Raw genomic sequence first — 27,895 nt, 5'->3', positions numbered from 1 at the left:
GTTCTATCTATCTCCGACTGTAAAAGATGGTAGAAATCATCTATTTCTTCTTCTTTGGCTCTGGTTGTTGGTGCATATATCTGAATGATAGTGATATTCACTGGACTTCCTTGTAAGCGTATGGATAACAACTTCATTTTGGATACACAATCAACAAACTTGGTTATTAGCAGTCAGGAAATCAGAAAATGCACTGCACTGGGAACGTCTGCAGTTAGAGACCTTTCTAAAGTACTGAGGAGCAATGGTGTCAGTTTAAGGACTAACATGCATCTAATTCTGGCCATGGTCTTTCCGATCACTTACTATGTATATGAGAACTGGATAATGAATTAGGATGACAGGAGAAGAACTGCTGTTTTTGAGCTGTAGTGCTGGAGAAGAGTACTGAACATCCCATGGACAGCTAAAGAAAAAACAAATACGTATTAGAAAAAAGTGCAGCAGCCAGAGTGCTCCTCGGATGCAAAAAAGGTAAAGTTCATCTCACATACTTCAGAAACATTGCTAGGAGAGGCTCTTCTTTGGGTAGAGACATTATGCTTGGAAAAGCAGAAAATCAGCAAAGAAAACACTCAATCAGGTGAATTGACACAGTGACTACCACAATGAGCTCTAATGTGTCAAGGAAGTGTGAAGATGGCACAGGATAAGACAGAGTTCAGATCTCTTGTTCATAGGGTCACTATAGGTCATACTTGCCTCAACAGCATCTAACACCACCACCAAAATGGTATTTGTTAGAAAACAAAAATGTCTGACTGACTTTAAGAAAACCAACTTTTTTTTAAAAAAGGAAATATAGCAATCTGTACAGTCTTGGAAACTGTTGACAAGTTCTACTGTGTTCAGTCACTATGACACTGTGCCCAACTTGACAACAATGGACCTGACCTTTAGTAAAATAAAATGTATGACAACAATTGGAAAGATTGAGAGAAGGTAAACAGAAGGACATAAGTATTAGGGCATTCCACTGTTTATGAAGTGGTGTAATGTATTTTAGAGTCACTATGTATTGCAGGCAACTCAACGGCACATAACAATAAGAACATACTATGACAGGTTTGCAAGCAGGATTGGCATCCACTTCCTAAACAGCATGCCTCTAGAAACTCTATGAACTTTGATAAAGGGGCTTCAGGCCTTTTGTTCATTGGTTCACAATGAGGTATGCTTGACTCGAAAGCAATAAACAACAAGAAGAAGAATGTATTTAAGGAGCTCTGATGATGTAATCACTTTGGTCTTCACTCCAACTCTAAGGCAGCACCTCTCCAGAGGATTGAATCTATCAGCAATTGTGCAGAAGAAAGAGGGGCAAGGTCCTTTCATGTAGTTTACACTCTAAAAACCCACTGTACGATCAGCTGTGAGTTAGGTCCAAGTCAACAGCTATGAGTTTGGTGTCCAAGAGTATCATTTGGATGTTGTTGCTGTGATGCGCCTTGAAGTCAGCTCCAACTCATACTCAACCTCTCTGCTCTATGCAGTGTCATCCTCACAATCAAGCCTATTGCTACAGTTACTTTCAATTCATCCTGTTCAAGGTCTCCCTCCCACCTCTTTGCTGACCTTCAACTCTTCCAACCATGATGTCTCTCTCCAGGGAAAGGCCTTTCCTGATAGTTTGTCTAAAATATGTTTGTCTAAAGACATACCATCCTTGTTTCTAAGCAGCACTCTAACTTTTCAGGTCTTTTGAGACAGAGTGTCTCTCAGAAGACAAGAGTAATAATAATAATAATGGGCAAGGTCTAATGGGGATTAATTTTATAAAACATAATAATGCATGGGAATGATTGTATGAAACAAAATGTGAATGAAGAATAATAAGAAACACAATGTACATGAACTCTGTAAGCAAATAAAATAAAGTACAGAAGCAGAGGACAACACTCGTGGAAAAGAAAAAAGTATGTGAGGATGAAGTTATGCTGCTGATGCAAGTTTTAACTTCAGGTCACTTTCTGACTGGCAGGTAAGACAAGAAGAGATCTTCCTCTGCAGTATTAAAGCAAACATGGTCTTGCTGAAACCCAGACTGTGGAACTCTCAGATTCTAAAACTGTCAGATCTTATAAGCCACCTAAAACCAAAGAAGCATTCTAGCTTAAGTTCTTCTAAGCAGATGTCTGTTCTTTTTTGGCATTCCACAGTATATGCAATATTTTTCACCAACACTACAACTCCAAATGATCAGTTAGTTCTTTGGCCTTTTTTATTCAGAGTCCAACTTCTATGGACGATGTTCAAGCCACGTCTTCCAAGAGCCTTAATTTTCTAAGTGACGTCTTTGCTCTTCTGGACTTTACAGAGATTTCTGACAATACATCTCTTCAGTACAATATGTCTTTTGATTTCCTGACTGCTTCTGCCATGGGTATTGATTGTGGGTCCAAGTAAAATAAAAGCCTTGACAATTTCAATCTTTTTATAATTTATCATGGTATGTTCAATTTTAAACATTTAAATGATAACTTAAAGATAAATACCAAGAACATGAAGTCTACAACAGTTGAGTTGATTCTAACTCATAGCAACCCTCAAACAAAGGAAATAATATGGAATCATAAAATAACAGGAGTCAAAATGTAGCTTGATCCAAGGCTTTATCCATTAGAGAACAGAACATATTTGTATTCTTCAGTAAAAATTTGTTTCATGAAAATCATAATCAAATCAATGACAATGAACGGAGATAGCACTTACTGCCCAAACTGGTGATGTAAAGCCCAGAATTGCAGCCTTTGCTCCATCAGCCACATAAGCAATAATGTTCTCTCCAAGACGTGTATCTCTGAACAAGGCTCTAAGGATATTTAGAGCATGAACCTAGAACAAAAAGTCCAAGATTAGGCATAGGGGAAAACCATGCTGACCATAAATCTGTATATATCCAATGGCATAGCCTCCAAATAAAACAAAAATCTGTGGAATTACAAGAAGAAATGGACAAACCAAGAATCAAATAACAGATTTAAATAAAACTCACCAATGAATGATGAAACCAATTATAAAAAGTTTGTAATATTTAATCAATGCCATAAAAAATACAATTAACATATGCAGCAAAAATTAGCAACAGTGGTAAAATTCTGGCCTCCCATACGGAACAACCATGCAAACCACCTCATGTGCTGCTATTACTCATCTGTCAGTGGAGGACATTCATGGTATTGTGATGCTGAGCAGATCTCAGAAAAACTACAAAAATAGGACTGGTATTCTGCTTCTGACAGTCAGTAATGAAACTGCCTGGATGACATTTAGGGGCTGACTCAAGACTAACTAACAACTTAGGGAAAGTACAGTTATCAAGCATAAATGGAACATTTCTCTTTCAATCTGATCTGAAACCTAGTGACAAAGTCTGAACAAATACTCCATTGTATTGTTGTTAATAGGAATAATAAATTACCATCTTAAGAGTTAACCATTTGATAACTATAATTTGGGAGTATTACTCCTATAGTGTGATCATATATAAATTCAAATTACTTTTCAAAGATAATTTAAAGACTGACCCATTTTGAAACAATGTCCAAAGAAAGAAAACTTCCTATTTGCATCTGAACAATTAAGAAGATGCTACATATTAACAGTTACCGGATACATCTAAAATTTAACTTTTAAAAAAGTGTATCTTAAATGTTTCTATTTATAAAACATAGGGCTACAATTGAATTACCTTTAATAATTAAACAAGACATTAAGAGGATCCTATTTTAAATATTCACATTTGTTATTTCTAGGTGCTGTTGAGTCAACTACAATTCAAAGCAAGCTAATGAACTACAGAACCTTGCCATAACCTGCATCATCTTCAGCACCTCCAACATGCAACAGGCTGTTGGAGTCATTTTGTAATCCCATCACCTTGAAGATTTTCTTCTCTTTTTCAGAAGTGACCCTCCACTTTTCCCAGCACAATGTCCTTTTCCAAGGACTGGCACAAACTGACAAAATACCTAACAGATATGAGGTCAGCTTTCACCATGACTCCCGCTAAGAAGCACTCAACACAAAGGCTTTTGACTATGTGGATTATAACAAATTATGGATAATAATGAGCAGAATGGGAATCCCAAAGTTCTTAATCGTGCTCAGATTAAATCTGTATATACACCAAGAAGCAGTTACCCAAACAGCAAGAGAACACCGTACAGAGATTTCACAGGGCAGACAACAAAGCAGAGTATTATAAAAAAATTTGCAGAGCTGAAATCAGAAAATAAAAAAAGAAAGAACTCATTCACTTTCTCAAAGTGAAAGGAGTAAAAAACAAATTCAAGCCTCCAAGTGTAATATCGAAGGATGCTAAGGGGAAAATCTTGAATGATCAAGTAAACATCAAAAGAAAATGGAAGGAACACAAAGAGTCACTATACCAAAAATAACTGATTGACATGGAAGAATTTTTCGGGAAGGAGTACATGATCAAAAATCAGTGGCATTAAAGGAAGATGTTTAAGCTGCATTGATGGCATTGGTAAAAAATAAGTCCCCAAGAATAGATCGAACCCAAGATCAATGATGTCAGAAGGTGCATGTGATCCAAACATAGTCTTTTCAATTATTTTCTATGTATATAGATAGAAGAATTGAGTTTTTTGAGCTGTGGTGCTGGAGAAGAGTACTAAATATCCCATGGATTGCCAAAAGAAGAAACAAATATATAAAGAAATGGTTCCCGGAGAAAGTGAAACTTGGAGTGCTTTTGGAGGCAAGAAGAGTAAGGATTCATCTCACATATTTGGGGCATTCTGTTAGGAGGGCCAGTCTTTGGGAAAAGACGTCAAGCTTGGAAAGGTGGAGGATCAGAGAAAGAGAGGAAGACTTTCAACTAATCTGATTAACACAGTAACTGTAACAATGGGCTCAAGTGTGTCTGACATGACGAGGATGGCAGAGGCTTGGGCGGGGTTTAGATCGTTGTTCACAGGGTCACTATGAGTCACAAACTGGTGGATAGCACCTAACAACAATAATTCAATCTGTATGCTACACAAATAAATCAAGAAGCTGAGCTACATGGATAAAAAAGTGGAATTAGAATTGGAGGTAGATTTATCAACAACCTTTGCTATGCAGATGACACAAACTTGCTCACAGAAAATGACAAGAACTTGAAACACTTTCAGATGATAATGGATTACAACCTTCAATACGGATTACATTTCAACATCAAGAACACAAACAAAAATTTTAAAAATCCTCACTACTTGGCCAATAGGCAACATGATGACAGACAGAGAAAGACTCAAGTTGTCATGGACTTCATTTATGAAGACCCCCAATCAGCACACAGGGAAGTGCCGGTCTCAAAAACCAAAGGAATGTTGCATCAGGAAAAGTGCTGTCAAGGATATGTCTAAAGAGCTAAAGAGCAAGAATGCCAATTCAAAGATTAAAGTGTGGCTGATATATGTGCAAAATAATGAGATCTAACATTTACAGAGAACTGTTACTGTACTGAAGGTATCTACTAGGCTTTTACATACTACCCAGTGCAGAGTCTAGGAGTAAGCACTGACTTGACAGCAGCAGGTCCTGGTTTAATAGAGTGAAGCCGGGGTGAGGGCCTAACTCAAGAATATATGCATACACTGAAAACCAAAGAACTCATGAAATATTATATAAAACGAGTAACCATGGAGGACATTACGCTGAGTGAAATATCTCAGTCACAAAGGGACAAATACTGCATAATGCCACTGTTATAGAATAGGACTGATATGCCATTGCAGGGAAACAGAAACGGGGGAAAATAATGTACATGGCATTGAAACAGATGAGGGAGAGAGCTGTATAAAAGAAATATATGATTAGGTATTATTGGCATGACATGAGTCCAGAATAAGAGCTGCACAGTAAAGTGGTCTGGGTGGGGCAGAGAGGGAAAAATATATGCATACACAGATAACAACTAAAGCATCCAAATACCAGCTAAAATGAAACCGTGAATATGCCAATAACTTTATTTTGGGAAAGATACAGCTGCTTAGTTATAAAATAGTAAAGCTTATGTGTTACATATTTTTATCACTTTAAAAATAGTACTTTTAATCAGTATTTATTTTAAGAAGACCAGGAAAGACAAAAGAAAATCACTGGAATAAACTTCAAATGTCAGTCTGTCTCTAAAATTGTTCTATAAAATTGAGTTCTGTATCTTTAGCCCATAGCTGTTCATTTTGGAGTATTTTTGTTTTTTCCAGTGTAGAAAAGTTACAGCAAAGAATAAAAACTGCTGCCTTCTTAGGAGGACTTGTGTTAATTTATTTAAACATTTACTTCCATTATTACCTGGGGGACAGTGCTCTGTAAGTCACTCATAGGTCTGGCCAAGGAAATTAACTCTTTCATTGTTATTTTCAACAAACCCATTTTGCCCTTCTTTGGTTCAGATGCCAATAATGCCTATAGAAAAGCAAGACAAAAATTAAGAGAAGCCTTAATAGAAATTTGCCTGGTATTTCTCTGCAAATGCAAAATTCTCATTACAAACAACAGTGTAGGCAAATAAATCACATGACCATGGGCAGTTCACTTAACCTCCCCATTTCTCAGATTCTTCATTCGTAAAGCTAGACAGTAGAACTGGACAATCTCTAAGTTCACTACCAGTTTGTTAATTACATAATAGTAAGATTGAAAATCTGCTCTTACTGACATTTTATGGGCTGTAATTTGGTGGAAGACACAATAAAAACATCCAATTTTAACAGCAAATTTTTGGACCAAGAAAAAAAAATTTTTTTTTTCATTTAAACAAAACAAAAAACTCTCTGAATTCAATTTCTTATGTTATTGTTGTTATTGTTATGTGCCATCGAATCACTTGTGATACCCAGTGACCCTATGTACAACCGCTCTGAACCCTGCTCTATCTTGTGCTAACTTTATTATCTCTAATACACCTACCCCCATTACTCCAGTCACAGAGTCAATCTATCTCATCCCAAAGTCTTCCTATATTGCACTGTCCCTCCATTCTTCCAAGCATGATGTCCCTCTCCAAGGACTAGCTCCTCCTTACAACATATACAAAGTATGTGAGAGGCAGCTTCAAAATCCATGCATTCCATGATCTTCTGCAACAAGTACTTTATGTCCTCTTCACTTTCAGCAAGCAAGGCTGTGTCTTCTGCATAAACACAGGTTATTGACTAGTCTCCCTCCAATCCTGATGCTACATTCTTCTTCATAGAGTCCAGCTTCTTGCGTAATTTGCTCAGCATACAGATTGAATAGACATGGGGAGAATACAACCCTGACACACTCCCTTCTTAATTGTAAACCATACAGTGTTCCCCTGCTCTGTTCACACAACAGCCTCCTGGTCCAGATACAGGTTCGATATGAGCACAATTACGTGCTCTGGGATTCCCATTCTCAATGTCAGCCACAATTGTTGTGATCCACACAGTCAAATGCCTTTACATGGACAGTTTGTGGCTGGCTATTGTAAATGGTATTGCTTTTTTAGTTTCCTTATCTGTGTAGGTTACTTTTTTAAAAAATAAAATTTTTATTTTATACCGGTTTACTGTGTGCTACTTTTTTTAAAAAAAAAGTATTTGCTATGAATAAAACACTGAATGTACAAAACTCAACGATTTGAAATCCAGTTTTATTTCCTCCTCAAATTCATCACTTCTAATAATCAATCCTACTTTGTTTCAAATTTTGCATTCCAGTCATCAATTATTAATAATATTTTTTTATTGCATATTTGGTCAATTTCAGACTACAAAGTTTGGTAGAATTCCTCAATTTTCTCTTCTTTGGCTTTAGCTGTTCATGTGCATACTTGAATAAGAATTGCATTAACAGGTCTTCCTTGTATCTGTAGGGATAATATCCTATCACTCACAGCATTGTACTTTTGGAAACATCATGACTTTTTGACTATGAATACAATACCATTCTCCCTTAATTTTTTCATTTCCAGAGTAGATAAGACTATCTGATTCAAGGTAACCAATTCAAGTCAATTTCAGTTCACTAAATGTCTAGAATGTTGATCTTTATATGTTCTAATTTTTACAACTTAAAATTTCTAATATTCACCCTTCATATATTCTAAAATCCAATTATTAATGGATGTTCACATCTGTTTCTTGTCATTTTTAATAACCTCCACTCAAGGGGTGCTATTTTTAGTATTATGTCTAATTGTTCATTCTGCACAATTCATTCTGAATTATTCAGTGAGTTTTCAAAGACTGGATATTTCAGAAGTAGATGGCCAATCCTTCTTCTAATTCTGTCTTAACCCAGAAGCCTGCTGAAATCCTTCCATCATGGGTGACCTACTGGTATTAAAATACTGGTGGCACAGACTCCAGCATCACTTCCTAAAGACCAGCAATGTATGAATACAAGACAAGCTCATCCAAAAATGTGTCACATTTATATAAGTCTATTTAATACATAAGAGGGAATCTATACAAGTCTTTGTCCAATTTAGAAGGCTGACTTCTTAGAAAGTTTGTCCCAAGGACAGATCTATTATAGGAAACCACTGTCCACGAATTATAACAAAGTCACAAATGCAAGGACACTGAAAAAAAAAACAACAATATTCATTATATAATATACTCATTCACATATCAAAAGACACAAAGAAATGAGCTGGTGCCCCTTATAGAAAAGTACCTGTATGTAAAAAGGAATCCCAGCACTGCGTCTTGTCGCACAGAGTTTGGATGAAGGATCACTGCATTTAATTTCCTCTAAAACATTCCGTAACCATTGTTCTGGTAGCTTTTGCAGACTCACATTTGGGCACCTAGGAAGCATACATAAGCAAATCTTTGGAATTAACAGACATCAAAAAGTAAAAGTATAAAACATTAACATACATTAAAGCTATTAGAAAAGAATAAAATACATTGGGAGGGGTAAAAGCATGAAAATGGCTTCAATGCTATTTGATCTACTTTCTTCTTTATTATTGTTGTTGTTATGTGCCGTTGGTCGAGTCGTTTGCGACTCATAGCGACCCTATGTACAATAGCCCTAAGCCCTGCTGTGCCAATCACATTGCCTCTGACACACCCATCCCAATTACCCCAGTCACTGAATCAATCCACCTCATAGAGAGAGGGTCTTCCCCTCCTGCGCTGTCCCTCTACTCTCATCATACCAAGCATGATGTCCCTCATCATACCCAGCATGATGTCCCTCTCCAAAGAACTGTCTCTCCTTACAACATGTCCAAAGTATGTCAGGTGAAGCCCCAGAATCCTTGCCTCCAAGGAGTAGCCTGGTTTAGCCCTCTCTAGGATGAATCTGTTTGTTTTCTTGGAAGTCCATGGTACATTCAATACTCTTCTCCAGCACCACAGCTCAAAGGCGTTAATTCTCCTTCTATCCTCCCTAGTCATTGTCCAGCTCTCTGATGCATAACAAGTGATTGCAAAGACCATGGCCTGTATCAGGCTCACCTTAGTCTCCAGAGAGACACTGTTGCTCTTGAGTACTTTAGAGAGGTCCCTAACAGCAGACTTTCCCATCGCAATATAGGTCTTAGGATTTGAAGCTTGTGAAGATGTTAATTTTTATAACTATTCTGTGTAAAGTAGTTAAATACAAAATAAGCTATGATAACCATTCTTGCATCCACACTTAAAATTTTACAAAGGAGGTTGAACAATCATTTATTAATGTGTTACAACTCAAGTTTCCAATAGAGAGAATATAACTTAAAGTTTATGTTCTACACTTATAAAGATTATATACAGATTAAGAAGAAAACCTATTTCAAACATTATATTCATAATAATTTTTAATCTCTCACAAAATACAAACCACCATAATAAAAGTTTCAACCACATTCTTTGACCAAACTATGAAAGAAGCATAAACATTTTGAGATTTCAATATTTGAATATTATGTAAGCTTCTGTTCTATTACATTAAGACTGCTTTAAAATATTAAAGTTGGTTTTGTTTAAACTTTGAAACATATGATCTGCCAAAGTATATAATATTTTCCTAGGAAATTGCATATTCAGTGGTAGGTTTTCATAATTATTTAAAGAGTATCACAACTGGATTTAGCTAAAATTAACATATGGAAATAAACACAGGATATCCTAAGGAACAATTTTCTGAAAAATACTCCTATAGACAGACAATATTTTTAGTAAAAAAGTAGATCTCTTAGAAACATATTTTGGGATTCTATTCTAGGCTTGATTTGAAAGAAAATTTCAAACTTAACATTCCAATTAGCAACCAAACTTACTTATTTTACATCAGAAAAATAATAACACTTTTAAGATCCTTTTTGAAAAATATATATTAAATGCTATGCATTGTTCTATAACATTAATTACAATTGATCAAGGCCATTTACTAAGTCTAATCAAATTCTCTCTGTCCCTTGCTTTCCCTTTACCCTATCTAAACACTAATCTCTGCTCCCCTTCCCCTTCTCTCCTATCCCTGTGAATCCTTCACTATTCCTATTGTTGTGTAAACCTCTCCTAAGATTCCCCTTGCCTCCCAGCCAATCAGCTATGGATATTCTGTTCTGATACTTAACTGCAATACACACAATTTCTAACTATACACTGACTTCATATTGACCTCCCTTCACCTATTCAAATAAAGTGTTCATTAATTATTCATTTCTTGCTCCTCTTCAGCTGCCCCTTAATGAGCTCATTTTTATAACAGTAGTGTTATAAATCAGCAAGAGTGACATCTACTTCCTAAACCACATGCCTCTGGAAACTCTATGAACTTGGAGAAATGATGATAGTCATAGAAAGGCTTCAGGCCTTTTGTTCATAGGGTCGCTATGAGTTGTATTTGACTTTTGTTCATAGGGTCACTATGAGTTGTGCTGGACTTTTGTTCATAGCGTCCCTATGAGTCATGTTCCACTTACTGGCAATAAAAAACAATAACAAGTGTTATATAGTATTTATCTCTACTGATTTATTTCACTCAACATAATGCCCTCTAGATTCACCCCTGTTGTAAAATGTTTCACAAGTTCTTTGCTGTTTTTCAATGCTGTATAACGCTCCATTGTTTCAATTTGCTACAGTTCCCCTATCAATTTACTTGCTTATGGGCATTTGGGCTGCTCCCATTTCCTTGCTGCTATTGTGAATAATGCAGCAATAAATATGGGTATGAGGGGAGCTCTGGTGGCCTAGTATCATGAAGCTGCACTAAAATCCCAGAGGTATGCAGTTCGAATCCACTAGATGCTCTGCTGAAGAAGGGACAATCACCTCCTCTACCAGTGAGGTCTGACTTGATGGTACACACACAAAAAATAATAAAATAAAATTTTAAAATTAAATACATATGGGTACGTATATCTGCTTAAGTCATAGCTGTGATCTTTAAGGATATATTCCCAGTAGTGGAATTGTTCATATTGTGCACTGTGTACCAGATCCTACTGTCACAGGAGATTGCCCCTCTTTCTCCAGCGGAGCATCTAGTGGATTTGAACCCCAATTTTTAAACTTTTTTTTTTTTTCAATTTTTAAACTTTTTGAGAAAATATCAAGCTGACTTACATAGCAGTTGTACCATTTTATATTCCCACCAGCAGTGCAGAGAGCCACAAGCACTGTGTATCTTCACTGTTGTTATTAAGTGCCGTGGAGTCCTAGACAACTCATAGCAACCCTATGAACAAAAGACCTGAACACTTGTATAACTTTCATTGTTTCTCCATTGTTCATAGGATGTCCAGAGGCAAGCTATTTCGGAAGTGGATGCCACTCCTGCTTCCAAGCTTGTTTTAATGGGGGAGCTCCAACAAACACTGTCCACTATGGGTAACCATTACTGCATCTGATAATCAGTATCACAGTGTTCAGGATCACAGCAACCATGAGTTACCTCTGTACAGCAAATGGACAGACCAGGTGCTACACCACTTAGAAGAATGTCTGACCAAAAAGAATTAAAACCAGGCCTCAGGGCTGCAGATTAAAATCACCCACCTTTGGCTTGGTAGCATCCCTTTTTATCCCCTAAGCCAACTGAGTTCTCTATGTTGTTGTTATTGTTGCTAAGTGCCATCGAGCGGTAGATGACTTATAGTGACCCTATTAACAAAAGACCTGAACACCTGTATCCTAATTAGTGTTTGTTTTGGTGAGGGTTGTTTGTTTGTTTTTTTTTTAGGGGGGGGTTATGTTGTCTGCTGCTTCTAGGACATTGTGGTGGCATTGTTGTTGTAGATTTTTAAATCTCCTTTCTTCTGGAATGCATGTCATAGCCAATAAGGTGTCCATGTAATTATCTGTTCTTTTTTGTACAGTACCGTTGGTTGGGGTAGTGGTTGGTGGTGGTTGCCATCTAATGCTGGTCAGGTGGTGTATGTGCTGAACCTTGCTCTGATGAGACATGTTAGCACTCCGGTAGTAGGACCCTCAGTGAGGGTGGTGCAGAAGCAGTCCCATTGTTGGGGCTTGTGCACTGTAGCCTTTCCCTACTACCAATTAATGGAGATTTACAATCATTCATTACACTGGTAGCCAGCTAAGTCACTGTCTGAATCCTTAACTCTGTAAATCAGAGACTCTCTATATTAGTAATTTTCTACCACTCAGTGAATCCTTGAATTACAGTATTCATAAGTGTTCTGCTATCTCTGGCATGACTCTGAGTAGTAGGTACATAGGTGACTGGAGTAGTAGGCTGCTGCCAAGCATTGTCAGCTATAGGGTGGTACTTGAGTCTGCATCACTGAAGCCTTTTAACCTGTTGCTAGACACTGTGTTTGACTGGCCTAGCGATGGGAATGGCTCAGGTTTACACCAGGTATTTCCAGGCATAACCAGGTAGTGTCTGCTGGGGTTACTAGCTCGTGTTTGGGAAAGAGTGTGTTGCAAGACCTTTCCTCTGACAACAGATGTAACAGTCTTTGGGGTTATAAGTAGACATGATTTTTGCGTGTAAGGACTGTTTAGCTCTTCCAGAAAGGCACTACATAAGTTCTCACACACTGCATGTGAGCCACCTTCTTTGGCACCAGGTTTAAAATGACAGTGACCTGTTCACTGTAGGAAATGGATTGTGCACAAGGGGTCTAAGAATATCCTATCTGTGCATAAGGAAGTTTGTCTGACCATCAGCAAGTAAGATGGTTTCTCATTTTCTCTATGGTGCTGGTCAGACTGTGGCGAGTTTTGAGCTAAGGGTCTCAAGCAGATTCCCAGAGATTATTTAGGCTGTGTGGAACTGCTTTGCTCTATAATTGGCCTTTATTTGTGATTTTACTCTCAATAATTTACCCAAATTTTCAGGATGTTAGAATCTATCTGTGAGTGGTCTCCCTTTCCACTTAGTATACCTGCAAATTATTGTCATTGTATACTGTCAAGGCTTTCAGAAGCAGGTAATCAAACAGAAGGAGACTTTTCTCCCACAGAGGAAAACTGGTAGGTTCAAACCATTTATCTTTGGGTTTACAATGCAGCTTATCACCACTGGGTCTCTAGAGTTTATCCCTGTGAGAGGGGAAAATTTCCCAGTCTGACTACTTCACTATCCCACTGGTAATCAGGAAGCATTTTTAAAAGTTTAACTTGATCTAACCAGTCAGATCCAATTTGACAGTACACACACACACAAATAATAAAATAAAAAACTTTAAAAAAAAGTTTAACATGATCTAAATAATAAACAAAGCTCTATTGGCTGAGTGATATAGAGCTGAGATGCCATCCCAAAGGCACACAGTTTGAGGCCACCAGCTGCTTCACAAGAGAAATATGGGCCATTTCCTCCCATTCAATTTACCGCATACGAAAACCCGCTGGAGGGTCAGCTTTGAGTTGGTTCTAACTCAACGATACATAACAACAATAATAACAAATAATACTAGTTATGACACAAGTATTTATAATCAAATCTCCCCAGTGCCAACAGATCATAATTTTTAAGTTTCTGTTTTTAAAAAAGTATGACATAAATTTAACACCTCACCTCTAATTCTTACCACATATCTTCTCCATTTAGCCACAAAAACTACCTTGACCCAAGCAGATATATGCACACCCATGTTTATTGCGGCTTTGTTTGCAATAGCAAAGAGCTGGAAACAACAAGTGCCCATCAACGAATGAATAGAGAAGCTCTGGTATATTCATGCAATGGAATATTCTGCAGCATTGAAAAACAAGGAACTCATGAAATATTATGTAAAATGGATGACCCTGGAGGACATTGTGCTGAGTGAAATATCTCAGTCATCAAAGGACAAATACTGCATAGGGCCACTGTTGTAAAATGGGACTGACATCAGGGTTGAGGCAAGAAAGAAAAGGAGGGGAGGAAAGATGTATATTCCATTGAAACAGATGAGGGAGAGAACTGTTTTAGAGGGGCATATGAATGGGCATTCTTGTCATTAGAGAAGTCCAGAGTGAAGGCTACATAGTGGAGTGGACTTGGAGGGACGAATTGCATAACAATAAAAGAGCTGTTCTTTTTCTTTTCAAAGAGAAGAGTGAATTGGCAGGAGGGAGAAAAGTGCAACAATAAATGACTGGAAACCCTAAGTCTCTGTAAACTTTCATTAAAATGAGTAAGAAAAAAAAATTTTTTTAAAAATCATAACTACTAGATTAAAAGAGAGTCAAAGACACAACAACCATATGCAATATGTAGACTTCATCTAAATCCTAATATGAATAAATAAAATTTTTTAAATAATAAAAATATTTATATCCATACTAGCTATTAGCTAATATCATGCAATTATTTCTAGGGTATGCCAATGTTGCCTAGTGGTGAGGAGAAGCACTGGCAACACAGAGGTACACAGTTTGAATCTATCAACTGCTCTGTAGGAGAATGATGGGTAATCTCCTCCTGTTCGACTAGCTGCTTCTAAAAACCTGCTACAGGTCAGCTTTAACTTGACAGTACATAATAACAACAAAAATTAGACATCGAAGAAAGTTCCCATACTCATACAGAAGAATGTAAAAAATAATATATCTGACATTTACCATATACTTTAGCAAACTATAGAAGAGGTTAGATAAAGTAAATGTGCTAAATTTTTAATAACTGTTGAATTTGGAGGTGGGTATTGTTCAGTGCCATCAAGTCAAGTACAATTCATAGCGCCCCTATAACAAAAGATATGAACCCTGTTCTATAATTATCATTGTTTCTCTAATGTTCATAGAGTTTTCAAAGGCACGTTGTTTAGGAAGTGGATGCCAAACCTGCTTCCACATGCCTATCTTAATCTGGGACCTCTACCACTGTCTGCCATGGATAACCATTATGGCATTTGCTACAAGAGGGACACAGTGTTCAGTACAACAGGAACCCCAAGTTATCTCAGTACAGCAAAGTGACACACCAGTGCTGTAACATTAAGAAGAATGTTCTTCCCGAACACTTAACTACAGCACACAGGTGATAGCTAAATCAAGTAAATCTGGGGACCAATCAGCCCACACACAATTGTGAATGAAATAAAAAACAACCAGTTCACACCAACTTTCAACTAAAACAAGAGAACCTACCCTTCCAGAATCAAACTGCTTCACACATGAGCCTCCAAAGTGAACATATTATGATCCCCTACTAATACATATGGATTTAAAGCATTCAAGATGAAAATAATCTTCCATCAATTTTATACTTTAAGGATCAAAGTAAACTTTCAATTATTGAGTTGTATGCTTTTTATAATTAAATGTTTTGAATTTTAAGGAATCACTTTTCTAGTTTATCCTAAATATTAGCAATTTAGTATAGCTGCTCAATTAAAACCTGATATCCACATTCCTCCAAGCAGTTTTGTAAGCACATATGATCATTAGAAAGGAGCCCTGGAGGCACAATATAATACATGTTGGGTTACTAACCAAAAAGGGTGACAGGTGATATTCTCCAGCCACTCTGTAGAAGATGAGGAAATCTGCCTCATAAAGATAGATAAAGATAGGGAGCTCTGGTGGCCTAGTGGCAAGACACTGCACTGCAATCCCAGAGGTATGCAGTTCAAATCCACCAGGTGCTCTGCTGGAGAAGGAGGGGGCAATCTCCTCCTGTACCAGTCAGATCTGATTTGATGGTACATGTAAAAATAATACAATAAAAAAATTTAAAAAAAAAAGATACATAAAGATATATAGGCTCAGAACCAGATGGAGAATGTGTTACATGATACTGGGTTTTGTTTTTAACTGATAATCAGTGAATAATTCCCATCCTTTCTTCCTAGAATATTCTAGAATGAGTAATCAAGCTAAGAAAGAAAGAATTAAAATAATTTTCAGGGCATATCCACTCAAGGAAGAGTTTGAATTAGACAGGTGAGGAAAGTGAAATGACTTGCTTGAGGATAATCCCTTGTGTTTTCATTTACTTGTGTTTTGTTCCTCCCCATGGGAACATGAACAGGACTAGTGCATAGATAATGCTGTAATCTAAAGCCAAGTCTCCTAGAGCACTAAGGGGAGAAAAATAACTGAAAGATGTAAAAGGTATTTCTTATGAAGTGCACTGAATACTAGTTCAGAGAAGAGTTCCTCCACCCTCATCAAGCCCACATAGATGTAAAGCTTACAGTGATCCTAGGAAAGGCATCCTATCAAAGCAGGGAGGCCAATTCTCCCTTACGTAAAATTACAGTGGTTTGTAACTGAGAATAAAATCTTGCTCAAAATCTTGTAGTCTGAAAGGCAACTTATGACTTAGTCTTATTTCAACTCTCTACACAGGTCTTCTGTACTAGAAAAGCTATTCTCTTCATGGGGTTTCCTATTTATTAACCCATATTCATATTCATTCTCTCTCTCTCTCTCTCTCTCTCTCTCTCTCTCTCTCTCCTGAAATTACAGGAAAATACAGACAGGTAAGAGAGAAAGGGGAAAAAATTGCTGACTTATGTGAACATACTTCAAGCATTTGATTACAATAATATGGAAATGATCAGTGCAAAATATTCCATATGGTAAAAACTGAAAGGTGGGCTCTTCTTGTTTGGGTTGAGGGTCAGGTGTGGACTGTTCGGTTTTTATTTTGTTCACTACGTGTATGAGCTAACTGGATTTGATAGATTTGACTAACAATGAGCTGTGGGCTGTTAGCCTCTTGTTTAGAGCCAGCCAGGGCCTAGTAAAGGACATGGGGTTTGTTGGGTTTTTTAAAAAATCTATTATTAATTTCAAAGAAAATTTACAGAGACTTTGAATTTCCATTCATTCACTGATGCACTTTTCTCCCCTCCCAACCCTCCCCCCACCCCCCAGTACACTACCCTCTTGGAAAAGTAAAAGAAAAATTCTTTCATTGATTTACAATCCCACCCCCCAGGACCACTCCACTATACAGCCTTCACTCTGGACTCCTGTCATGACAAAAATACCTAATCACATATCCCTGTTAAACAGTTTTCTCCCTCATCTGTTTCAATGCAGTATACACTATTGAACCCATCTTTCTCAGTCTCCCCCCAACCCCGAGGTCAGTTCTGTTTTACAACAGTGGCACCATGCAGTATTTGTCCCTGCATGACTCAGATATTTCACGCAGCATAATGTCCTCCGAGGTCACCCATTTTGGATAATATTGCATGAGTTCATTGTTTTTCAAGGCAACATAGTATTCCATTGTGTGAATAAACCACAGCTTCTCTATCCGTTCATTTGTTGATGGGCACTCAGGTTGTTTCTAACTCCTTGCTATTGTGAACAAAGCCATGATAAACATGGGTGTACATATATCTGCTTGAATGCCAGGTATTGTCTCCTTGGGGTATACTCCCAGTAGTGGAATTGCTGGGTCAAATGGTATCTCTATTTGCAACTTTTTGAGAAAGAGCCACACTGCCTTCCACCATGGTTGCACCATTTTACACTCCCACCAACAGTGAATAAGGGTTCCAGTTTCTCCACAACCTCGCCGGGATTTGATGTTTGCTGTTCTGTTAAATTTTGCTATTCTGTCTGGGGTGAGATGATATTTCATAGTTGTTTTGATTTGCATCTCTCTTAGAGCTAGAGATTTTGAACATTTCTTCATGTGCTTGTTAGCCATCTGAATGACTTTTTTGGTGAAATGTAGGACATGGATTTTAGTCAGTTGTTAATCGTGTTTGGAATCTTGTTAATTGTGTTTGGAATGAATAAGTGGTATAGCACTAGTCTATTTGCTTTACTGAGGTAACCTGGAGTTGCTGTGATGCTGAATGCTGTGCCACAGGTGTGTCAAATGCTATAATGGTTACCCATAGTGGACAAGGTTTGGTAGAGCTCCCAGATTAAGAAAGACTTAGAAACAGGAGTGACATCCACTACCTAAGAAACAGGCCTCTGGAAACTCTATTAACTTAGAGAAACAATAATATAGAACAAGATTCGGGCTTTTTGTTCATAGGGTCGCTATGAGTCATGCTCAACTCGACAGCAGTTAACATCAACATTACCATCCCTATGGACAGAGATAAACCAGATAATCTAGAACTTTCCACAAACTGAAAGTTTACACAAAGTATTTACAAACTCTACAGACTCTTGACACCAGCAGTCAGGAAATCAAAACACAAATTTCACCGGGGAAGTCTTTTTGTTGTCGGGCACCTTTCCAAAGTGCAAAAGAGCAATGACGGCAGTCTTTAGACTAAGGTGCACATGATCTAGGCCACAGTTTTTGCAATTATGCGTGAGAAAGCTAGACAATGACTAAGGATGACAGAAGAAAAATTGATGCCTTTGAGTTGTGATGTTAGAGAAGAGTACTGAACTTAACACAGATTGGGACTACAGGAGAACAAACAGGTCTGCCTTAGAAAGGGTGAATCCAAGTTTCCCCTTGGAGGAGAGGATTTTGAAGATCCTTTTCATATACTTTGGGCACATGGCTGGGAGAGACTGGTCCTTGAAAAAGGACATCATACTTGAAAGGTTAGAGGGACAGGGCAGGAGAGGAAGACCCAGGATGAGATGGATTGACGTGGTAACTAAGGCAATGGAATTAGATGTGTAGGAGTTAGGGAGATTGGATCAGGATAGGGTAGAGTTCAGAGCTACTGTACATAGGGTTGCGATGAGTTGCAGGTTACTTGATGACACATAAAAACAACAAAAACAAATAAAGATCAGGTTGTTGTTGTTGTTATGTGCCATCAAGTTGCCTTCAACTCCCTAAACCCTGCTCTATCCTATGCCAACCTTATTGTCTTTGATACACTTACCCCCATTACCCCAGTCACTGGATCAATCCATCTCATAAAGGGCCTTCCTCTCCTGAGCTGTCCCTCCATTCTCCCAAACATGACACCCCTCTCCAAGGACTGACCCCACCTTGCAACATGTCCAAAGTATGTCAGACGAAGCTTCAGAATCCTTGCCTCCAAGGATCAGCCTGGATTCACCCTCTCCAGGATAAACTTTTTTTTTGGTTCTCTTGGCAGTCCATGGTATATCCAATATTCTTCTCCAGCACCACAGCTCAAAGGCATCAATTCTTCTTCTATCATCCCTAGTCATTGTCCAGCTTTCCAATGCATAGCAAGTAATTGCACAGATCATGGCTTGTAGCGAGAGCACCTTAGTATCCAGAGTAATATCTTTGGACAGGTCTCTGACAGCAGACTTTCCCAGTGCAATTTGTCTTTTAATTTCCTGGCTGCTGGTACCAAGAGTGCTGACTGCAGAGCCAAGTAAACAGAAGTTGTTAACAATCTCAATCTCTTCACCATCTATCAGGATTCTGCCAAACATCCCAGTGGTGACAATCTTTGTTTTCTTGATGTGGAGCTTCAATTCGTATTGAACGCTGCAGTCCTTGACCTTCTGCAGCAAGCGCTTCAGGTCCTCCTCAGTTTCAGCAAGCAGGGATGTGTCATATGCGTAATGCAGATTGTTGATGAATCTACCTCCAATCCTGATGCCACATTTGTCCTCATAGACCCTAGCCTCCTAGATATCTGTTCCACATATAAATGGAAAAGATATGGAGCTAGGACACATCTTTGGTGTACATCCTTCCCAAATTTGAACCATGCAGTGTTTCCTTGCTCTGTCTGATGACTATCTCTGAGTTCACGTATATGTTTCACATAAGTACAATCAAGTGTTCTTAGATTCCCATTCTTCTCAGAGTCAGCCACAGTTTTTTGGTTTTTTGTTGGTTTTTTTTTTTATAAATTAATTTATTTCTTTTTCATTTCAATGAACATCTACAGAGATAATTTATTTCTTTTTCATTTCAATGAACATCTACAGAGATTTTGGAATTCATTCATCAGCCACAGATTTTGTGATCTACACAGTAAAATGCCTTTGCATAATTAATGAAAAACAGAGAGCCATTCCTCTGGTACTCTTTGCTTTCAGCCAAGATCCATCTAACCTTAGCTATAATATCCCCAGTATCATGGCCTCTTCTAAACATAGCCTGCACATCTGGCAGTTCCCTGTTGATGTGTCGTACAAGTCATTTTTGGATAATCTTCAGCAGAATCTTGCTTGCATGTGCAATCAATGATATTGCTCAATAATTTCCACACTCTGTCGTGTCCCCTTTCTTTGGAACAGGAAAAATTATAGATCTCTTCCACTTAGTTGAGAAAATAAAAGACAGAAATAATAAAAACTTTAAAAATAGACAAGACCTCTCTCAGAACCATTTTATGACAGAACTACTGGAAGTTGTGACGATACTCTCTACTTTGTGCTATTCATCTAAGCTCATGAAACTTACCCAAGTAATCCACCTCAAAAGGTGCTGTCCCTTCTCTGGATTTCCAAAGACTTATAGTCTTAAACAGACCAATACAAAACCATAACAATGTATGATTTGAACTGGAATTTGCAGGACATGTACATAGAATTGTAGAAGTCTTGCATAGGTAGAGTAGAAGAGGTAAATGAGACTGACTAAGGAAATGGTTTCAATCAAGCTCCAAAGGTAGTTTCCAGATTTACATTCTTAGTTATTTTAACAATAAACAGTTGGCCAACCCAGTCAATAATCAAGTCAGTTCTGACTCACAGTGACCTCATATATGTCAGAACAGAAGTTTGACCCACAGAATTTTCAAATACTGATTTGTCAGACACAGTCTTTTCTTCCAGGAAGAATTCAGATGTTGAAATTGTGGGTGGGAGATTGAAAGCACTATGCTTTACACAAGCAAGGGACTCCAAATAACTTACAAGGTCCACTGATCTCCTTGAACGTTGTATTCTAATGACTGTTGTTATTGTTGTTGTTGTGTGCCATCGAGTAGAGTATGACTCATAGCAACCCCATGAACAAAAGATCTAAACCCTGTTCTGTCCTCTGCCATCCTGACACTTCCTGACACACAAGAGCCCATTGCAGCAGCTACCATATCAATCCACCTGGTTGACAGTCTTCCTCTCTTTTGCTGACCCTCCACACTTCCCAACACCATGTCCCTGTCTAAGGAATAGTCCCTCATAAAAACATACCCAAAGCATGTGAGGTGCAGCCTCATCATTCTTCCCACCAACGAGCACTCCAGCTGCACCCTCTCCAAGACGTCTGTTTGTTCTCTTGGCCACCCATGGGATGTTCAATGCTCTTCTCTAACATCACAGCTCAAAGGCACTAATTCTTTTTCTGTCATCCTTATTCATTGTCTGGCTCTCAGATGCATAATAAGTGATCTAAAAAACTTTGGCCTGAATCAGACACACTGTAGTATTCCAAATGACACCACAGTTGTTGTTACTACATGTCATCGAATCACATGCAACTCGTAGCAGCGATACTATGTACAATAGCTCTGAACCCTCCACTAGCATGTGCCAACTTTATGGTCTCTGATACATCTACCCCCATTACCCCAGTAACTGAGTCAATCCATCTCATCCAGAGTCTTCCTTTTTGGGGGCTGACATCATTATTCCTCAACAATTTGGAGAGATCCCTAACTGTAGACTTTCCCAGTGCAGTGAATATCTTAATTTCATGACTGCTGGCACCAAGGGTGTTAAGAGTGACTCCAAGCAAGATGAAGTTGCTGACAGTTTCAATCTCTTCTCCAACCATCATGAAGTTGCCTATCAGTCGAGTAGTAAGAATCTTTGTTTTCTTAACATTGAGATGCAATCCATACCAAAGGCTATATTTCTCTAATTTTCTGCAATAAGTGCTTCAAGTCCTACTGACTTTCAGCAAACTATGTTGTGTCATCTGCATAACACAGGTGATTGATGAGTCTCCCTCCAATCCTGATGCCACATTCCTTTTCAGAGAGTCTATCTTCTCAAATAATTTGCTCAGCATACAGATTAAATAAGCATGGTGAGAGAATACAACCCTGATGCACTCCCTTAATTTTAAACCATGCAGTGCTCCCCTGCTCTGTTTACACAAGTTCTAGTTATAGGTTTTGCATGAGCACAATTAAGTGATCTGGAACGCCAATTATCTTCTCAGTGTCAGCCACAAATTATTATGATCTACACAGTGAAATGCCTTTGTATAATCAGTAAAGCACAAATGGACATTCTTCAAGTAGTCATCATTTTCAGCCAAGGCCCATCTGACATCAGCCACAGCCTCTTTGAAATCGAAATCCTGCTTGAACTTCTAGCAGTTTCTTACCTATGTACTGTTCTAGCCATTTTTTAATAATCTTCAGCAGTATTTTTCTTGCATGTGATATTAATGACATTGTTCTACAGTTTCCACATTAAGTTGGATTATATTTCTTGGAATGGGAACAAATATGGACCTCTTCCAATCCATTGGCCAGACAGTTGTCCTCCAAATTTCCTTGCATAGACCAGTGAGCACATTCAATGTTGTTTCTGTTAACTGAAAGAAGTCAATTGGTATCCCATCAATTCCTGGGGTTTTATTTTTTGCCAGTGCCTTCAATGCAGGTTCCACTCTCTCCTTCATCATCTTGGCTGAAATTCATACATTATTTCTTTAAATTTTTTTGTGTCAATCAGCTGGAAGACTCTTGTTCAAAGTAAGCAAGACCTAGTAGGCAAGCCTTTCTAGTTAAAAATTAGCTGTGTCCTACCTGCAAGTCTCCACTTTGGGAGCCTCTTGAATAAAGCAGTTGACTTCTGGAAGGCAGGTTGTTTTGATTTAACTGAAAGTCAGGTGTAAACTGTTAGGTAGATTTTTATTTAGTTAATAGTCAAGTGTAAGCCAATTGGTCGATTTTATTTCAGTAACAATCAACTGTGGGCTGAAACCCTCTTTTTTAAACCAAGCAGGACCTGGTGGGCAGGACCTGGTGTTAACTGCGTCTGGAAGAAAACAGTTCTAAGTGGTACAGAATTCGTCTGCCAGTGTACTATACTGAGATAACCTGGGGTTGCTGTGATATTGAAAGTTGTGCCAATGGTGTGTCAAATGCCGTACGAGTTACCCTTGGTGAAAAGGATTTGGTAAAACTCCCAGATTAAGACAGACTAGAAAGCAGGATTGGCAACCATGTCTTAAATAATTGGCCTTTGAAAACCCTTGATCACTAGAGGTACAAGGATAGTTATATAAGCATAGTGTTAGAGCCCAACTTGGAAGTCAGTTGAAATAAGGAAAAATAACAACAAACATCAATTAATAATAATGTATGTAGCTTGAATGTTAGAAAACTAGAAATTGTTAAAAATTAAACAGAACACATTAACATTGGCATATTAGGCATTAGTGAGATGAGAAAGACCAGCTTTGGCCAGTTTCAATCAGATAATCATCTGCTAGGAATGAAAACAGAAGAAGAAAGGTGTTGCCAAAAATTCATAACCAAAAAGTCAATTTCAAGTTCTATTCAATATAGTATTGGAAGTCTTAGTGATAGCAATAAGGCAAGGGAAGGAAATAAGAGGTATCCAAATTGGCAAAGAAGAAGTAAAATTATCACTATATGCAGATGATATGATAGTATACTTAGAAAACCCTAAAGACCCAGCAAGAAAACAATTGGACATAGTTGACCAATTCAGCAAAGTGGCAAGATACAAGATCAACATACAAAAATCAAGTGGATTTCTCTACAGTGACAAAGAGAATACAGAGCTGGAGCTAAGAAAACCAATACCCTTCACAATAGCTAATCACAAGATTAAATACTTGGGAGTAAATCTAACCAGAAGCACAAAGGATCTATTCAAAGAAAATTCCAAAACATTACTACAAGAAACAAAAAGAGACCTTAAGAAGTGGAAGAATATCCCTTGCTCATGGATAGGAAGACTCCATATTGTGAAAAGGACAATACTACCGAAGGCAATTTACACATTCAATGCAATCCCAATACAAATACCAATTCCATTCTTCAATGACATGTAAAAGGCAATCTCAGTTTCATTTGGAATGGAAAAAGGCTCTAAATAAGCAAAGCTCTCCTTAAAAAGAGAAATAAGGTAGGAGGCATTTAGCTCCCTGATTTCAATTGCTACTGTTGTAGCTGCTGTTGTGGTCTGGACAGCGGGTACTGTTACAATGACAGACACATAGATCAATAAAATAGAATTGAGAACCTGGAAATCAGCCCACTGACCTATAGTCAACTGATTTTTCACACAAAGATGAAATCAGTTAAGTGGGAAAATGACAGCCTTTTTAACAAATGGTGCTTGCAAAATTGGAAAAATATCTGTAGAAAATTCAAGCAAGATCCACACCTCACTCCATAAACAAAAACCAATTCAAAGTGGATCATATACCTAGTACTAAAATCAAGGACTATAAACTTCATTAAAGAAAAGCTTCGAAGAATTCTAGAAGTCCTAATCCAAAACATAAACAGTCTTCCAAGCATCCTGAAAAATCTAGAACCAGGAGAGGATAAAATAGATGAATAGGACCTTCTTAGAATCAAATCCCTATGCACATCCAAAAACTTCTCCAACAGGGTAAAAAAGGGAAGCTACGGAATGGGGAAAAATATTCGGTAATGAAATGTCAGATAAGGGACTTATATCTAGAATTTATAAAATACTCAAGCACTACAACAAGATAAATAACCCAAGTGAAAAATGGGCACAGGATATGAACAGAAACTTTTCCAAAGAAGACATTCAGATGGCAGAAAAACACCTGAAGAAATGTTAAAAATCCCTAGCTCTAAGAGAGATGCAACTCAAAACAACGATGAGATATCATCTCACCACAGTAAGAATGTTACGTGCCATCGAGTCGCTTGCGATTCATAGCAACTCTATGTACAACAGCTATAAACTCTGCTCTGTCCTGTGCCAATCTCATTGTCTCCAACACACTCATCCCGACTGCCCCAGTCACCAAAATCAATCCATCTCCCAGAGGTCCTTCCCCTCCTGCACCTGCCCTCCACCCTCCCAAGCATGATGTCCCTCTCCAAGGACCAGTCCATCCTTTCAACATGACCAAAGTATGTCAGACAAAGCCTCAGAATTCTTGCCTCCAAGGAGCAGCCCGGTTTAACCCTCTCCAGGATGAATCTGTTTGTTTTCTTAGCAGTCCATGGCATCCTCAGCACTCTTCTCCAACACCAAAGCTCAAAAGCATCAATTCTCCTTCTGTCCTCCCTGGTCATTGTCCAGCCTACTGATGCATAACAAGTGATTACACCGTTGCTCTTCAGTACTTTAGAGAGGTCCCTAACAGCAGGCTTTCCCATCACAATGCATCTTTTAATTTCCTGGCTGCTGGTGCCAAGAGGGTTGATTGTGGAGCCAAGCAGACTAAAGCTCTGAACAATCTCAATCTCTTCACCATCCATCCTGATGCTGCCAATTGGTCCAGTGGTGAGAATCTTTATCTTCTTGACATTGAGCCTCAAACCATATTGAAGGCTGCAGTCCCTGAACCTCAGCAGCAAGCACTTCAGGTCCCCCTCAGTTTCAGCAAGCAGGGTTGTGTCATCTGCACAACACAGATTGTTGATAGATCTTCTACCAATCCTGATGCCACCTTTCTCCTCATAGAGCCCAGCCTCCTGGATGATCTGTTCTATATACAGGTTGAAAAGGTATGGAGATAGGACATATCCCTGGCATAGGCCCTTCCCAATTTTGAACCATGCAGTGTTTTCTTGCGCTGTTCTGACGACTGCCTCTTGGTCCAAGTATAGGTTTTGTATTAGCATGATCAAGTATTCTGGGATTCCCATTCTTCTCAGAGTCAGCCACAGCTTGCTATGGTCCACACAGTCAAATGCCTTTGCATAATCAATGAAGCACAGATAGACATTCCTCTGGTACTCCCTGCTTTCAGCCAATATCCATCTAACATTAGCTACAATATCCCTAGGAACACAACCCTTCTAAACCCAACCTGGACTTCTGGCAGTTCTCTGCTGATGTGCTGTTCCAATCATTTTTGGATAATCTTCAGCAGAATCTTGGTTGCATGTGAAATCAACGATATTGTTCTATAGTTTCCACACTCTGTTGGGTCAACTTTCTTTGGAATGGAAACAAATATAGATATCTACCAGTCCGTTGGCCAAGTGGTTGTTCTCCAGATTTCTTGACAAAACTTGGTGGGCACGTCTAGGGCAGTATCTGCTAGCTGAAATATGTCAACTGGTATACCATCTATTCCTGGGGCCTTGCTTTTTGCTATTTCTTTCAAAGCAGCTTGAACTTCTTCCTTCATCACCACAGGCTCTTGCTCATATGTTGTTTCATGAAATTCTTCTGTGTCTGCTAATTCCTTTTGATACAATGACTCAGTATATTCTTTCCATCCTCTTTTGATACCTCCTGGATCCTTTAATACTCTGCCTAAAGCATCCTTGATTATAACAACTCGAGGTTTGAATTTGTTCTTCAGTTCCTTGAACTTAAGAAACTTCTACGCACCAGTTCCACAGGACACATCATCTCCGTTCAGGACACATTACCACTAAACTTAGGAGACTCTGGTCACAGCATAAGAAACTGTTAGCAGCTGATGAATCTGGAATCACAGAAACCAAGGAAGCTTTAGATATAAGCTATCAGATCAAGGGCTAGACAATGGGAGATAGGTGATGAAGGGAGTGAGTAGAAGTGGAGGGGTATCTTGATGGATGGTGGAGCAAAGAAATAAGTGGGTCAGGGCACTTGAGCCAAGGGCAGGGACAACACCCAAACTAATGGTTAATTCCACAATAAGGGATATATTTTCACTTTTTCTGTAAAATGCTTATCTGTTGGATACTTCTCTAGATCTGAGCATTCAGATACACATACACTAGGAAGAAGGATTGGTCATCCACTTCCAAAATAGCAGGCCTCTGAAAACCCTATGTACAACATGTACAACAGAACACACAGTAAGAATAACAAAATTTAACAGAACAGCAAACATCAAATGCTGGCGAGGTTGTGGAGAAACTGGACCACTGTTGGTGGAGTGTAGAATGGTGCAACTACTATGGAAGGCTGTATGGCGCTTTCTCAAAAAGTTGCTCAGGGCGAGCCGTCATGGCCCTCTGCCTGGGGCGGGCTGCCTCAGCCCCCGGCTCAGGCCGAGCCGTCGCAGCCCTCAGGGTGAGCTCCTCAGTCCCCAGAATGTGCCATCTGACCCCTGGGTGGGGAAGGCAAAACAAAAAAAGAATGCCTAGGGTATCCAGAGAATGTTATCTAGGCCATCTTCTGCCACCCTCTTCCCCCAGTAAACCTGAAAGCAACACCCTCAAAGCCCTTCTATCTGTAACTCACAAGTTTGTTCTCTCTATATTTGCTCCCTATCCTATAGGTAACCTTAACACTGAGTTTTACTCCAGAATTGACCCTGAACCCAGTGCCCGTGACAAAAAGGAAATACAACAGACAGCTAAGGAAGCAAAGGAGGATGGAGACTCTGGGTTCAACCAGCCATTCCCACTGGACTCACCTGGGAAAACACTTTGCAGTCCAGAAGGGAGCAAATGACAGGAAAATGCCTTCTAACAGAACAAGAAGGCAAGCAGCTTTAA

At 38.6% G+C, this 27,895-nt stretch overlaps 1 protein-coding gene across 1 annotated transcript in view; it reads right to left on the bottom strand.

The window, feature by feature from the left end:
• Positions 1-27,895, bottom strand: part of THADA (thyroid adenoma associated) — a 588,067-nt gene that overhangs the window by 453,641 nt on the left and 106,531 nt on the right. Inside the window, exons 22-24 of the mRNA XM_006882320.1 lie at positions 8,665-8,797; positions 6,310-6,423; positions 2,713-2,835 (exon numbers count right to left, since the gene is read on the bottom strand). Of these exons, the coding sequence (XP_006882382.1) occupies positions 2,713-2,835; positions 6,310-6,423; positions 8,665-8,797 (370 nt within the window). The remainder of the gene's footprint in view (positions 1-2,712; positions 2,836-6,309; positions 6,424-8,664; positions 8,798-27,895) is intronic.

The sequence above is a fragment of the Elephantulus edwardii genome, unplaced genomic scaffold (genome assembly GCF_000299155.1).
Source record: "Elephantulus edwardii isolate Elephantulus edwardi_28Jun2011 unplaced genomic scaffold, EleEdw1.0 scaffold00019, whole genome shotgun sequence".
Lineage (NCBI taxonomy): Eukaryota > Metazoa > Chordata > Mammalia > Macroscelidea > Macroscelididae > Elephantulus > Elephantulus edwardii.
Note: the sequence above shows the minus strand (reverse complement) of the source record. Positions and strands in the feature narration are given on the sequence as shown.